General features: G+C 39.6%; 1 protein-coding gene across 31 annotated transcripts in view; it reads left to right on the plus strand.

Moving 5' to 3' along the window:
* CDC42BPA (CDC42 binding protein kinase alpha) overlaps positions 1-14895 on the plus strand; it is a 329589-nt gene that overhangs the window by 178231 nt on the left and 136463 nt on the right. For all 31 annotated transcript variants that reach the window (XR_010150112.1, XM_016939982.4, XM_016940026.4 and 28 more), the window contains 2 exons: positions 549-715; positions 10968-11090. Coding sequence is in view for 30 of the 31 variants with exons in the window: in XM_016939982.4 (XP_016795471.1) it covers positions 549-715; positions 10968-11090 (290 nt within the window). In the remaining variant the exon portion in view is untranslated. The remainder of the gene's footprint in view (positions 1-548; positions 716-10967; positions 11091-14895) is intronic.

The raw sequence follows: 14895 nt of genomic DNA on the forward strand, positions 1-14895 counted from the left end.
CTCCATTATTTTCTTTATTTCTGTCTCAGTCACTGGAATATAAGCTCTACATGGGCAAGGATTTTTGTCTGTTTTGTTCACCACCAAATGTCCAGCAGTTTCAGCATTTTTATTTAAATTGTATTGAATTGAAGACAGAAACTTGCTTTTGAATTTCAAATTCTAGTAAAGAGGGCCGTGGTTGGTGCTTTTGACTACTACTGTTTCACCTAGGTGGTCAAATTGTTTTAAACTACCAGTAACCCTTCAGCAAACTTCATTTTATAATTTGTGGGGTTTTTTAAATCAAAATAATTTGGGGAATTTTAGGTTTTCATTTTTTAAAATGCTTCTAAAAACAGTTTATGGTGATTTTGCAAACAAATTTTTATAATTATTCCAGCTGGCTAACTGCAAGATATTCAGATCTGTGTTTTAAATGAGCAATTTAAAAATGTTTTTGCCATAAATGTGGAGTCAGTTAAAAACAATTTTTAAAAAATGTTAACGTTTTAAACGTCAAGCTTTTTATCACAGTATGAACCTACATTTTTTTTTCTTTTCTTCAGTGTACTTTCTGATCGGAGCTGTTTAAGAGTTACGGCTGGTCCCACCTCACTGGATCTTGATGTTAATGTTCAGAGGACTCTAGACAACAACTTAGCAACTGAAGCTTATGAAAGAAGAATTAAGCGCCTTGAGCAAGAAAAACTTGAACTCAGTAGAAAACTTCAAGGTAAATATATTTTAAATGTATTTTCACTTTTTGAATTGTATTCACAGTGTTATGAGCTGTTTATTATAAGTGGTTGTTTTATCTTTGAAAAAAATTATTTTAAGTGGTGAAAAATCAAATTGTAGAGATGTATGCAGAACACAGCATAATACCAATTATGTAAAATCACACAGTTAATAGTAAACAACAACAAAATAGCTTTGGTCTCCTGTGGGTACATATTTATGTTTATAAAAATGTGTGGGAATACCTTTGGGGATGGGGAAATGGGACCCTCCTCACTTCGTTATAGCACTTTAATGACTTTTCCTATATTATTTGCTCAATTTTTAAGAGCTCTAGCTCCTTTCACACTGTCATTCTCTGCAGCATTGCTTCTGCCATATTTGGTGATTTTAAAATGCACATACACATAAACTTTTTAAGATTCTGAGTGAGTTTCTTGATTCTTCACCTTCAGTGATTGTTTACTCCACCTGGTTTCATCCAGTCCATCCTATGGTAATAAGATATGTCTTAAGATTACAATACCTAAAACTCTTCTTTAATCGCAGTTTCCAGCAGATCTTTTATAATCTCCTGCTCATAATTTTTAGTGCTCTCTCTCTGACCCCTTAACTCCAGTATTTCTTCACTGCCACCGTTACCTACAAGTCTATCACCGTTTAACTCTGCTATTTATACCCTCATTTTTCGTTCTCTGGTCAGCCATAGTCATACCCTGGCATATACCTTCAAATCTATTGTTCCTCTTTCTCTTTGTCAAATACCTTTGGCAGAACCCCAACTGTGTTTGAATACAACTTTGTATCTTCAACTATCCAGCTGAAGACAGCTTGCTTAAAACACCCACAATGTGCTGACTAATATTAATTCAGATTCACAGACACTCACCTCAGGTCAGCTCTTCATGCTATTTCCCCTAGTCTATTTCCCTATCCTGTGTTGTAAAATCCAGTGATGATTTCTGTCTTCACCTTTTAACCTATCAGCAATATTTGACCCTATGGACCTTTTATTCCTTCTGATAACGCTCTCTTTTTTTTTTTTTTTGGCTTCTGGGGCACTTTATCTCCTGGTTTTCTTTTTCCTCATAAACCTGTCCTTCCCAGTCTCCTTTGCTAAGTTTTCCTTAACTCTTCGACCTTTGAATGTTAGAATATTCTCTATTTGAAGCAAGTCTCTAATTGAATGAGGCCTTCAGTGAAGGTTTTCCTGACCATCCTATTTATAATTTAATCATATATATATCCCCAGTACTACTGTCTCCTTTTTCTGCTTTTTTCTCTGAAATAAAGGATGTAACATATTATATATTTTACTTACATATTTTGTGAATGAAGGAATGTATTTATGGACAAATAATCAGGAACTTGTAACTAATCAAAGTTTTACAATCACAAAACTTTACTGTCATACTTTTAGAGGCCCAGTAGAGAAAAAGGCTGTGTAGACATCAATAGAATGGACTATTTTCTGTTTTTCCGTAAGTTGTTAAGATCTCTGCATATGAATTACTTCCCTTTTGTGACTGAAATTTTTCTGTTTCTTTTTTTTTCTGTGGTGATACACATATAGCAAAGTGTGCAAGCATTCTACTTTTAAGTATAAGCCTAATAAATATTTGTATATGTATACACTGATGTAACCTTCACCCATATTCATGTGTAGAATATGTCCAGCATAGGGTAAAGTCCTCACATGTCCCTTCCCAGTTTGTAACCTACCACTATGAAATAAACATCATCCTAAGTTCTTTCACCATTAATGAATTTTTACTGGTTTTTGATCTTCATATAAATGGTATCATACAGTATATTCTCTTTTGTGTATGGCATCTTTCAGTTGTTGTTTTTTGAAATTCACCCATGTTTTGTATATATCAGCAGTTTGCTCTTTTTTTTTTTTTGTACTGCTGTTTAGTATTTCATTGTATATCAGCACTAAAAAATTACCCAGTCTGTTGTTGGTAAATATTTGGGTTATTTCCAGATGTTGACTACTGTGAGTAAAGTTCGTGCAAATATACTTATCTATTTATTTTGGTGGTCCTATGTACTATTTCTCTCAGACATATACCTGGGAGTACAATTTCTGGGCCATATAGTAGAGGATTTTCAGCTTTAGAAGATATTTTCAAAGAGTTTTCTAAAGTGACTATACCAATATATAGTTCTACTAATAATGTATGAGTTCTACTTTCTTCAACTCCTCACCAGAACTTATCGTCCGCGTTTTTCACTTGTAGCCATTCTGGTAGAAGTATAGTGATGTCCTGCCGTGATTTTAATTTGCATTTCCCTGATGAATAATGAGGTTGAATATCTTTTCATATATTTACTATCCATTTGGATATCTAGTCTTGTGAAGTTTTGGTTCGAGGTTCTTGCCCATTTTTCTATTAGGTCTTTATATATCTTCTTCTTAATAATTTGTATGTTACTACTTCACAAACAACGTAGAAACCTTTAGACAACTCCTTGTATGACTTTTGTTACATAGTTTACCTTAATCTGTGTTATAAATCTTTTAATACACTTTCACTCGATTGTTGGTTTATGTTTTCTTTACTCATTAATTTTAAGTATCTTTTTATTTACCCATATATTTACCCTTTTGGTGCTTTTTATTTCTCCCTAGTGATCCATGTTTCTATCTGGAATCATTTTTCTTTAGCCTAAAAAACTTCCTTTATTGTTTTCTTGTAATGTGAGTGTGTTGTGACAAATTCTTGATAGGATTTTGTTGATCTGAAAATGTCTTTATTTTTACCTTCATTTTTGAAGAATACTTGTGCTGGGTTAGAATTCTAGCTTGGCAGCTTTTTCTTTCGGAGCTCTACATGTATTATTTCATTGTTTTCTATAATAACTTCCATAATATTTCTTGAGAAGCCAGCTGTTAATCTTAAGCTCTTGAATGTAATGTGTATGTTTTCCCTTCTGGCTGCTTTCAGTATTATGTCCTTAACTTCAGTTTCAAATAGTTGGACTGTGATTCACGTACGTGTCGCTTTCTTTATGTGAACAGAAAATCCTGGTTGAGATTCATTGAGCTTTTGCAATTTTCTTTGATGTCTTTTGTCAGTTTTGCAAAATTCTAAGCCATAATCTCTGTAGATATTATTTTGCCTCATGCACTTTCTCCTCTCCTTCTGGGACTGTAATTGTGTATATGTTAGATGGTATCTCACATTTCCTTTATGCTCCGTTCTGTTCCTTCCATTCTTTCTGTTTTTTGTGTGCTTCATTAAGATATTTTCTATTGATCTGCCTTCAGGTTCACTAGTTCTGGCTTCTGCTTTATCCATTTTGCTGTTAAGTCCATCTAATTAGTCTTAATTTCAGATATTGTCTTTTTTAGTTAAGGATTATTCATTTGATTCTCTCAGTTTCAGTTTTCTGTTGAAATTTCCCCATATTTTAATGTATTTTTTTCTCTGTTTTCTTTAACATTTTAATATTTTGAGGTCCTTATCTGTTACTTTCAACAACTGAATCATCTGCGAGCCTGCCTTTCTGCTTTTTTCTTTCATTTGTCATGCTTTTCTGCTTTTCCAAATATCTCATGTGAAAGATGTCATGAATAAAAATAACACAGAGAAGGAAGTTTATATTATTTTTGCCCCAGAGAGGTTTCTCCTTTTTCATTCCATCAAGAATTGAGCTTGGACAAGACTAAATTGCTTTTTTTTTTTTTTTTTTTTTTTTTTGGAGACAGAGTCTCGCTGTGTCACCCAGGCTGGAGTGCAGTGGTGTGATCTCGGTTCACTGCAACCTCCACCTCCCGGGTTCAAGCAATTCTCCTGCCTCAGCCTCCTGAGTAACTGGGACTACAGGCACGTGCCACCATGCCTGGCTAATTTTTTGTATTTTTAGTAGAGACAAGGTTTCACCATGTAAGCCAGGATAGTCTCGATCTCCTGACCTCGTGATCCGCCCGTCTCAGCCTCCCTAAGTGCTGGGATTACAGGCAAGAGCCACCGTGCCTGCCCCTAAATTGCATTTTTAATTAGACTCAACCCTACCTTTGATTTCAAATGCCCAGAATCGGGAGCTGGATAGAGCCTAGTTGGGCCTCTTTCTCCTTCACTTCCTAAACTATGGGAGATTTATTCTGTTCTTCAGCCTTCTGCCCTATACCATTTCCAAATTTGGTGTCTTGATGAAGAGACTGGCCATGTATTTGAAGCAGATTCTCTTCCTCAAGCAGCTCTTTGTCTCTGAAATAATTCTATACTATCGGAGATTTCTGTCTGACTTTTCAAAGCTCCCTAACTTCCCATGCAGCCCCCAAGTACATCAATTAAAATATACCATGGGAATAAAAGCACCATATGCTTAGGGACTTTGAGATTTCCAAATTGTTGCACCATCCCCACACATCCTCCAGAAGCTTCAGTGGTTTTTCTTTCCAGCATGTTATCTCTCAATTTAAAGGCCAGGCTTGACCTAAGTACACTCACAGAAATGGATAAGGCTTCCAGGTAAGAAGCAGTTGTAATAGCCTCTTCACCTCAGAATGCCTCACTTCCCTGGCTCACTTTCCCAACTCCAACTGAAAAAGCAAAGAGAACTAAGTAAAATAAACCAAAGATGTTTTTAAAAATAAGTTTTTCTCAAATTATGTATTGAATTTTTACTTTCTACGGCAGGAGAAACAAAGCAGTGACCTGTTGCTTCCTAGTCCATCCCCTTATGACTAAGAATTTCCTATGTTTTGGGGTTTTTTTAAATGTTTTGAATAATTTGTTCTTAGTATTTTTACATGTGTAGTATCGTTTGCACAGAGCAAAGTGAACAAAAATGTAAGATCATTGCCTTTTGGTATGAATACTTGTTTCATAGCAGTGACATAGATTAACATTTAAACTGATTCATTCATTTATTAGCTATTTATTGAGTATCAAACAGCCCAGGAACTGTACTGCCCATGACCAGGAATGTAATAAAAAGCAGATAAAGGCAAAAATACCTCCCCTTGTTATGTTTGCATTCTGCTTTGAGGAGACAGACAATAAATCACATACAAAGTAGGGTCATCCACTGAGAGTTAGGAAGGTAGAGGAGATATTAGATATTTGACAAGAAAAAGAGAAAATGTGAAATGGTCAGTATGGAGACGAAAAGAGTAAATGAGCTAGGGAAATAGTTTAGGATCGCCAGATATTTCCAAGTTATTTAAGTTTAGTAATCATGAGTTTTAAATGACTGTGTATTTTTTTCAGCCATTTTCAGCTACTTGGGTAAAATCATACAGTAGGAGGAGAGTAGAAATTATCCAAGATAGAGGGCCTTCTAGAATAAGTACAATGGAGGAGAGAAGGGTAAAGAAATTGAAGGTATTTGCAAAACAGTGATGGACCAAAGAATCTAACCAGGGTAAGTAAGGAAGTAAAGAGGAAAAAAATGGAAAATGTTAGGAACACATTGATTGGCATTTCTGGTTGGAATGAAAAATTGTTGAAGTGGTCCCTAGAGTAGTAAGCTGTACAGATAAGAGAGATGATTTGGAGGCCATGCAGTTATTGATAATGACAAAGTGTATAGTTGAATTTCTTTTTTATTTATTTATTTATTTATTTATTTATTGATCATTCTTGGGTGTTTCTCGCAGAGGGGGATTGGACAGGGTCATAGGACAATAGTGGAGGGAATGTCAGCAGATAAACAAGTGAACAAAGGTCTCTGGTTTTCCTAGGCAGAGGACCCTGCGGCCTTCCGCAGTGTTTGTGTCCCTGGGTACTTAAGATTAGGGAGTGGTGATGACTCTCAACGAGCATGCTGCCTTCAAGCATCTGTTTAACAAAGCACATCTTGCACCGCCCTTAATCCATTTAACCCTGAGTGGACACAGCACATGTTTCAGAGAGCACAGGGTTGGGGGTAAGGTCACAGATCAACAGGATCCCAAGGCAGAAGAATTTTTCTTAGTACAGAACAAAATGAAGTCTCCCATGTCTACTTCTCTCTACACAGACACGGCAACCATCCGATTTCTCAATCTTTTCCCCACCTTTCCCGCCTTTCTATTCCACAAAACCGCCATTGTCATCACGGCCCGTTCTCAATGAGCTGTTGGGTACACCTCCCAGACGGGGTCGTGGCCGGGCAGAGGGGCTCCTCACTTCCCAGTAGGGGCGGCCGGGCAGAAGCGCCCCTCACCTCCCGGATGGGGCAGCTGGCTGGGTGGGGGGCTGACCCCCCCACCTCCCTCCCGGACGGGGCGGCTGGCCGGGCAGAGGGGCTCCTCACTTCCCAGTAGGGGCGGCCGGGCAGAGGCGCCCCTCACCTCCCGGACGGGGCAGCTGGCCGGGCGGGGGGCTGACTCCCCCCCCACCTCCCTCCCGGACGGGGCGGCTGGCTGGGCGGGGGGCTGACCCCCCCACCTCCCTCCCGGACGGGGCGGCTGGCCTGGCGGGGGCTGACCCCCACCTCCCTCCCGGATGGGGTGGCTGCCGGGCGGAGTTGCTCCTCACTTCCCAGACGGGGTAGCTGCCGGACGGCGGAGCTCCTCACTTCTCAGACGGGGCGGCTGCCGGGCAGAGGGGCTCCTCACTTCTCAGACGGGGCGGTTGCCAGGCAGAGGGTCTCCTTACTTCTCAGACGGGGCGGCCGGGCAGAGACGCTCCTCACCTCCCAGACGGGGTTGCGGCCGGGCAGAGGCGCTCCTCACATCCCAGACGGGGCGGCGGGGCAGAGGCGCTCCCCACATTCCAGACGATGGGCGGCCGGGCAGAGACGCTTCTCACTTCCTAGATGGGATGGCGGCGGGGAAGAGGCGCTCCTCACTTCCTAGATGGGATGGCGGCCGGGCAGAGACGCTCCTCACTTTCCAGACTGGGCAGCCAGGCAGAGGGGCTCCTCACATCCCAGATGATGGGCGGCCAGGCAGAGACGCTCCTCACTTCCCAGACGGGGTGGCGGCCGGGCAGAGGCTGCAATCTCGGCTCTTTGGGAGGCCAAGGCAGGCGGCTGGGAGGTGGTTGTAGCGAGCCGAGATCACGCCTCTGCACTCCAGCCTGGGCACCATTGAGCACTGAGTGAACGAGACTCCGTCTGCAATCCTGGCACCTCGGGAGGCCGAGGCTGGCGGATCACTCGCGGTTAGGAGCTGGAGACCAGCCCCCGGCCAACACAGCGAAACCCCGTCTCCACCAAAAAAATATGAAAACCAGTCAGGTGTGGCGGCGCCCGCCTGAGGCACTCGGCAGGCTGAGGCAGGAGAATCAGGCAGGGAGGTTGCAGTGAGCCGAGATGGCAGCAGTACAGTCCAGCTGTGGCTCGGCATCAGAGGGAGACCGTGTAAAGAGAGGGAGAGGAAGACCATGGGGAGAGGGAGAGGGAGGGGGAGAGGGAGGGGGAGGGGGAGGGAGAGGGAGAGGGTTGAATTTCTTAATTGGTGAACCACAAGCATTTGGGGTGAGGTAATTTTTTCACATGAGAGAGAGTTTTACACTCTGAGATATTGAACATTCTGAGTTTCCAGATGTTAAATGCTTGTAGCAGTCTCCTCATGTGCTGTGTCAACAACTGACTCCCGTTCTCCTGTCCCCTTACATAAGGCGATGGTACCACCTGCAGTAGAGAACCACTAGTTTAGGATGTGGCCAGTTAATCTGATGGTTATGCTGGAGAGAAGTCTATCAGCTAGATTGTTTTGAGCTGCAGATGTGAGAATTCTTAAATAATATGGATTTATTTTCTCACTTAAGTCAGAAGTAAATGGTTTCAGTGCCAATTTTAGGGTAGCTTCCCTATTAATTTCTTGGCTTTCCTTACATGATTCCACAATATTGTAAGCCTCAACTTTCAGATGTAAACTTTGGAAGGTAAGACCTCCCTTCATACACCAGATTCAGTTCTTCATATATCATCTGACAGACATACCAGGCATTTCATTTATCACACGGTGATGTTCCCTGCTAGGACAAAAAGGAGCTAAGTAGATTCATTGGCAGAGTACACCAAGAATTCCATCTTCATATCTGCACATATCCAGAGACCCAGAAAGTGGAAAGATTCGTTTAGTTTCATACATCTTTCATTTAATGGGAGATTAAAACCTCTCCCTGAAGCCCCCTAGTGGACTTCTTCTCAAGGTACCATTTAAGTTCTAACTAGGTCACATACCTAATTCTTGACCAACACTTGGAATGTAGAATGGAATTATTATGATTAACTTAAACCAGCCAGTTTTGACTGGGCCCACCTTACATGTGCACACTGTAGCCTGATAATTGAATTTGGTTCACAAGACAGAAGAGATGAATAGATGTCGGGTAAAAACAAGCAGTATCTGCCATAGAGGATTTATGTGCCTCAGAAGTCAGTGTTAGATGGATTATCTATTTTGATGTTAAAGTTACTAAGAATAATAAGAAGAGTAGTAATGGAAAGAACAGCAGAGAACAACATGTAAAATCCTTATTTAAAAAAGAGTAAGATAGGGAAGACAAGTGGATAACCACATAAGCAGGAAATGGTCATTTCAGTAGACCTAGGAATTTTGAGGAAAGAGGTGGCAATAATGAGCGAGGATGCCTGCCCCATCTTCATACCTGTGGTAGGTGGGGTACAGGAGGAAAAGTAGCTCCTATTAATGTCCATTTGGTATTCTTTGGTCTTTTGTTTGTTTGTTTTTTTTGAGACAGAGTCTCGATCTATCACCCAGGCTGGGTAGTGGCATGATCTCAGCTCACTGCAACCTCTGCCTCCCAGGTTCAAGCGTTTCTCCTGCCTCAGCCTCCCGAGTAGCTGGTATTACAGGCATGCACCACCATGCCTGGCTAATTTTTGTATTTTTAGTAGAGACGGGGTTTCACCATGTTGGCCAGGCTGATCTCAAACTCCCAACCTCAGGTGATTCATCTGCCTTGGCCTCCCAAAGCACTGGGATTACAGGCATGAGCCACCGCACCTACACCTCCCCTGCATTGGGTATTTTTATGTCTCCCCATTTTCTACCCCCAATTTAGATGTCTTAAAAAATAAAAACAATGGATGTTCTTTTCAAAATAATAAATACGGAAAGGACCAGTTTTTAGTATGTTTTGAACCCAAAGAGAAAGAAATGTATAAGAAATACTTATAGGATGCAGAAAATCAACATCAGATGCACAATCTAGTATATCTTATACCTTTAATTCAAATTAACAAATATTTATTGACTGCCAAACATATAGGGATTATGGTTTACACACACACACGTACATATGCACACACAAAGTAATCAGTAATGATTTGCACTAACTCATAAAGAATTATGGTAAGGGAGAGACTTATTATGTGAGAATCCCTCCATAAATAGCAGAATACCTATTTTAGAACAAAGGACAATTTCATTTCTGATGTAAAATGGTAAAAAATGTTTTCTTTGTTCCATATCTTTTGATGATATCTGGGAATAAGCCTCAATAGAGTTATTGTTTTTTTAAAACCTTGTATTTTCTAATTAGAACTGCAAGATAAATTAATATTTTCTATTTTAACTAAATATTTTAGCCAAATTGTTGAGCCATGGTTACCTGTAGCTGGGCCTCAACTTTCAGACATAAAATTTGGAAGGCCAGCATTTCTGCTTATGTATATTAACATGCCTAACCCTCCGTTTGTAAACCAGATTCAGTTCTTCGTATAGCATCTGACTGACATACCAGGCTTTTGAGTTATCACATGGTGATGTTCCTACTAGGAGAAAAAGGAGCTATGTAGTTGATTCATTGGCAGAGTACGCCAACAGTATTTAAAACCAAAAATTATTAGAAGGTGGATTCTTTTATATATATATATATGCAGTGGATTTTTTTTTTTTTTTTGAGATACAGTCTCACTTTGTCTCCCAGGCTGGAGTACAGTGCCATGATCAAGGCTCACTACCACCTCAACCTCCGGGGCTCAAGCAATTCTCCCATCTGAGCCTCCTGAGTAGCGGGACTTCAGGCATGTGCCACCATGCCCTGCCAATTTTTATATCTTTTGTAGAGAAAGGGTGTCATTCTGTTGCCCAGTCTGGTCTCATACTCCTGTACTCAAGTGATCCTCCCACTTTGGCCTCCCAAAGTGCTGGGATTACCATGCCTGGTCTGATTTTTTATGACTTAATTTTTGAGTATTCACATGCTTTTTGTCAGTGAGTAGATGTTTTGTTCTATAAAATTGTATAAGAATTTCTCTCCAAAAAAATAATGTTATTAGTTTTAAGAATTTAGAGTATGGTGATATTTTTATTTCTTTTATCCTTTTTTTTAAAGAGTCAACACAGACTGTCCAAGCTCTGCAGTATTCAACTGTTGATGGTCCACTAACAGCAAGCAAAGATTTAGAAATAAAAAACTTAAAAGAAGAAATTGAAAAACTAAGAAAACAAGTAACAGGTAAATATCTGTGATTCACTGTTAATTCAATTTAGGAAATGTTTAAAAAATGGTTTATTCACACAAAAAACATCTATTGAGAACCTGTCTGTGTTATGTGATGTGAGTTGCATGCTAGTCAGGGAAGGGCAAATAATAATGGGTTCTGCTCTCAAGGAGTTCACATTTTCGTCTGGGAAACAGATAAACAGTTATTGCAATACATATGAAAAGGCTATCAGGAAAAATAAATGGAGGTACGTGGAGAGTACATAGGAGGATCACCTGACACAGACTTACGTGAACAAGGATGGCTTTTTTGGAAGGCCTATTGATTTTGAAATTTGTCTCGCAAAGCATATTTGTGAGGAGAGGAAAAGGTGAGTTAGGAGTGAGGAAGAAGGACACTAGAGACAAGCAGAGTGCGTGTATACAGGCATCAAGAAAATTTATTTTCCTTGTTAATGCAATTATTTTTTCAGTGTATTACTGAGGTTAAAACTAAATTTGACAAGTGTTCGTATACCTATTATTCATTTATTGCATTTTTTCAATAAATATATTGAGCACCTACTATGTAGCAGGTGTTGTTTTAGGCTCTTGGGATTCAACATTAAGCAAAACAGACTAAACGAAAATTCTTTGCTTTGGCCTGGGTAAAGGACAGAAAACAGAAACCAGTAAATATATAACTTTGTAAATGACACAATATGTTGGAAGGTAATAAGTGCTTTAAAAATAAGAATAGAATAAGGAGAATTAGTCAGATGTGCAAAATGAGGAGTTTTATCATTTTAAGTATAGTGCTCCAGGGGTAGGCCTGACTGAGAAGGTGACATGTTAGCAAAAATTTAAAGAAGGCAAGGGGGTTAGCCATACAGTTATCTGCAAAATATGTGTTCCAGGCAGAAGGACTAGCCGGTGCAAAAACTCTAAAATCAAATGTGCCCCAGGTGTTCAAGTAAAACAGAGAGTACTGGATGGCTAGAGCAGAATGAGCAGGCAGGGAGAATGGAAGGAAATGAGAACTAAAGGGGTGAAATGGGCTTCTTGCCTGATCAGTAGAGCCTTACTGATTGTTGTAAGGTCTTTGGTTTTTACTCAGAATGAAATGGCAGTTTTTTGCAGGGTTTAGAGGCATTACATGATCTGAATAAGCAGAGGGATAGGAAGAGAGAGCAGAAGGTACTATTTTAACGAGAATGGTGAGGCCTCTCCAGAAAGGTAGTTTTAGGCAAAAATAAGTGAAAGAGAAGAAATAATCTAATGTAGCATCTTTTATAAAAATGACTATTTAAAATGCCATATTAATACTTTGTTTATATTAAATATATGGAGATCTTAACTTTGAGCATAATTTATGAATGCTATTTTGTGTTTTTAAGAGGCTCTCCTCCTAAGAAATATCTATATATCTAATCTCTGTTACTTTATCTTTCCAAAAGTAAGTTATTGTAGATTGGGAACATGATAAGTGAATCATGGAGTTTGCTTTGGTACCAACAATAACATTAAGAGTGCCACTGAATGTCTGTGTTAGAGTTGTATGACACTAAAAAAGCAGTAGAACAGAAGACCAGCTAGAATGGTCAGTGATTCGTCTTCAGAGAAGCGATAGCGATTTGGAAAACTTATACATAAGCATATCTCTCCTCTTTTTAATAGTAGAATGTGGCTTTGAATGGCAGTAGCTTTTGAAAGCTTGCTAATTAATTTTAAAACTGCCTTGAAATAGATGGTATTGATGTAAAATATTCAAATCAACAATCTAGTTGTTATGTCATTCACTAAAATAGTTGTGAGCTTCTTTGTTAGCTCTATGTAAGAGCTGAATTTTTAAATATTAAAACGTTTTGCTGTCATTCACAATAATGTTCTGGCACTATCCAAAGGAAACCTTTGTTGATGTCTAACCCAGTATATATAGAATAATAATAAGTAATTTCATTTTCTGAGCAATTCCAAATGGTATCGTATTTTTAATTTTATTGTTCATGTGTTTATTGTAATATATAGAAATATAGTTGATTTTTATATGTTTATTTTGTATTCTATAGTGTTGCTGAACTCACTTATTAGTTCTAGGAGGGTTTTTAAAAAATAGATTCTTTGGGATTTTTAATTCTGACAATCATGTCACCTGCAGGTGGGAACAGTTTTATTTCTCCCTTTCTGATCTATATGCTTTTTGTTTCCTTTTCTTGCCTTATTGCAAGAACTTGCAGCACTGTGTTAAAAGAAGAATGATGAGAAGAACATTCTAGCTTCTTAATCTTGGGGAAAAGCATTCATTTTCCTCTGTTTCTGTACTTCTAAGGGTTTTTAAAATCATTAATGGGTGCTGAATTTTGTCAGATTCTTTTTCTGTATCAATTGATATGAACATACGATTTTCAAAAAATAACCTGTTAGTATGGTGAATTACATTGGTTGATTTTAAAGTATTGAACCAGCCATACATCCCTGTTGTAAACCATGGTCATGGTGTACAATTATTTTTATATATTGCTGAATTCCATTCCTAATATATTTTTAAGGATTTTTGCATCTATATACATGAAGGATATTAGTCTTTAGTTCTCCTTTTTTTTCTTCTTTTTCCTTTCCTTCCTTCCTTCCTTCCTTCCTTCCTTCCTTCCTTCCTTCCTTCCTTCCTTCCTTCCTTGTACTGCCTGTTTTCTCTGTCAACATAGCTGGTGGCTCCTGTCACCAGCAGCCACCAGAGGCCTGAACAAAAGAGTACCAGCAGGGGATCCACCTGCATGCATCCTTTCTGAAGCAACCTTGCAGTCAGGAGTCAGATTGCTGGTACAGTGTCAATGACAACCTCGATGTGAACATTTAAGAGTTTTTAGTACTTACAGACCTTGTGGCACGTGGCGCGCCTGGAGGCCACACACCTGGAGGTCAGGGAGTGCAGGGAGACAGAGAGCTTTGAGCAGGAGAGCATGGCAACTAGCAGTATATATTAGGGAATAGGGTGTAGGTCACTTTAAGTTTGTAAGCCAGTGCTTGAATGGTCCCCTTAGAGGAGGCAGCTGGAAGGCAGGATCCCAGTCTGCTAGGTGGGAGAGATGTCTCCTGCTTGAGCCCCTTGGGTGTGGTGTAGAACTGGAAACTGCATCAAGAGTGACTAAACCCTGCCTCTGAAACAAGAAAGCTAAACCTGCCTTCAAAGTGGATGCTGAGGCAACATAAAATTATTATAAAATTATACATTTATTATAAATTTATGATTTATTTTAAAGTAAAATTAAATATGCTATAAATTTGTAAATACAGTTGATCCTTGAGCAACATGGATTTGAACTGTGTGGATCCACTTATATGCAGATTTTTTTCCCAACCAAATAGAGATTGAAAATACAGTATGCTTTGGATCCGAAACCCAACCCAGGTTGGAGGTAGAAGTCCAGGTTCCCCGTGTGGTTTCTACTGACAATGTGTGAGGGGAGGCTTGTCGTCAGCCAGTGAGGGTTAATGTCCTGTCTTTTTCTGACATCACTTTTTTTTTTTTTTTTTAATTTGGAGACAGAGTCTCACTCTGTTCCCCAGGCTGGAGTGCAGTGACGCGAACTCAGCTCACTGCAACTACCATCTCCCAGGTTCAAGCAATTCTTGTGCCTCATCCTCCTGAGTAGCTGGGACCACACCCAGCTAATTTTTTGTATTTTTAGTGGAGACGGGGTCTCGCTGTGTTGACTGGGCTGGTCTCAAACTCCTGTCCTCAAGTGATTCGCCCTCCTCAGCTTTCCAAAGTGCTGGGATTATAGGGATGAGTAACCACACCCAGCGTTTTTCTGACACCACTCTTGCAGATGTGTTT

This window comes from Pan troglodytes, chromosome 1 (genome assembly GCF_028858775.2).
Source record: "Pan troglodytes isolate AG18354 chromosome 1, NHGRI_mPanTro3-v2.0_pri, whole genome shotgun sequence".
In the NCBI taxonomy this organism is placed as follows: Eukaryota; Metazoa; Chordata; class Mammalia; order Primates; family Hominidae; genus Pan; species Pan troglodytes.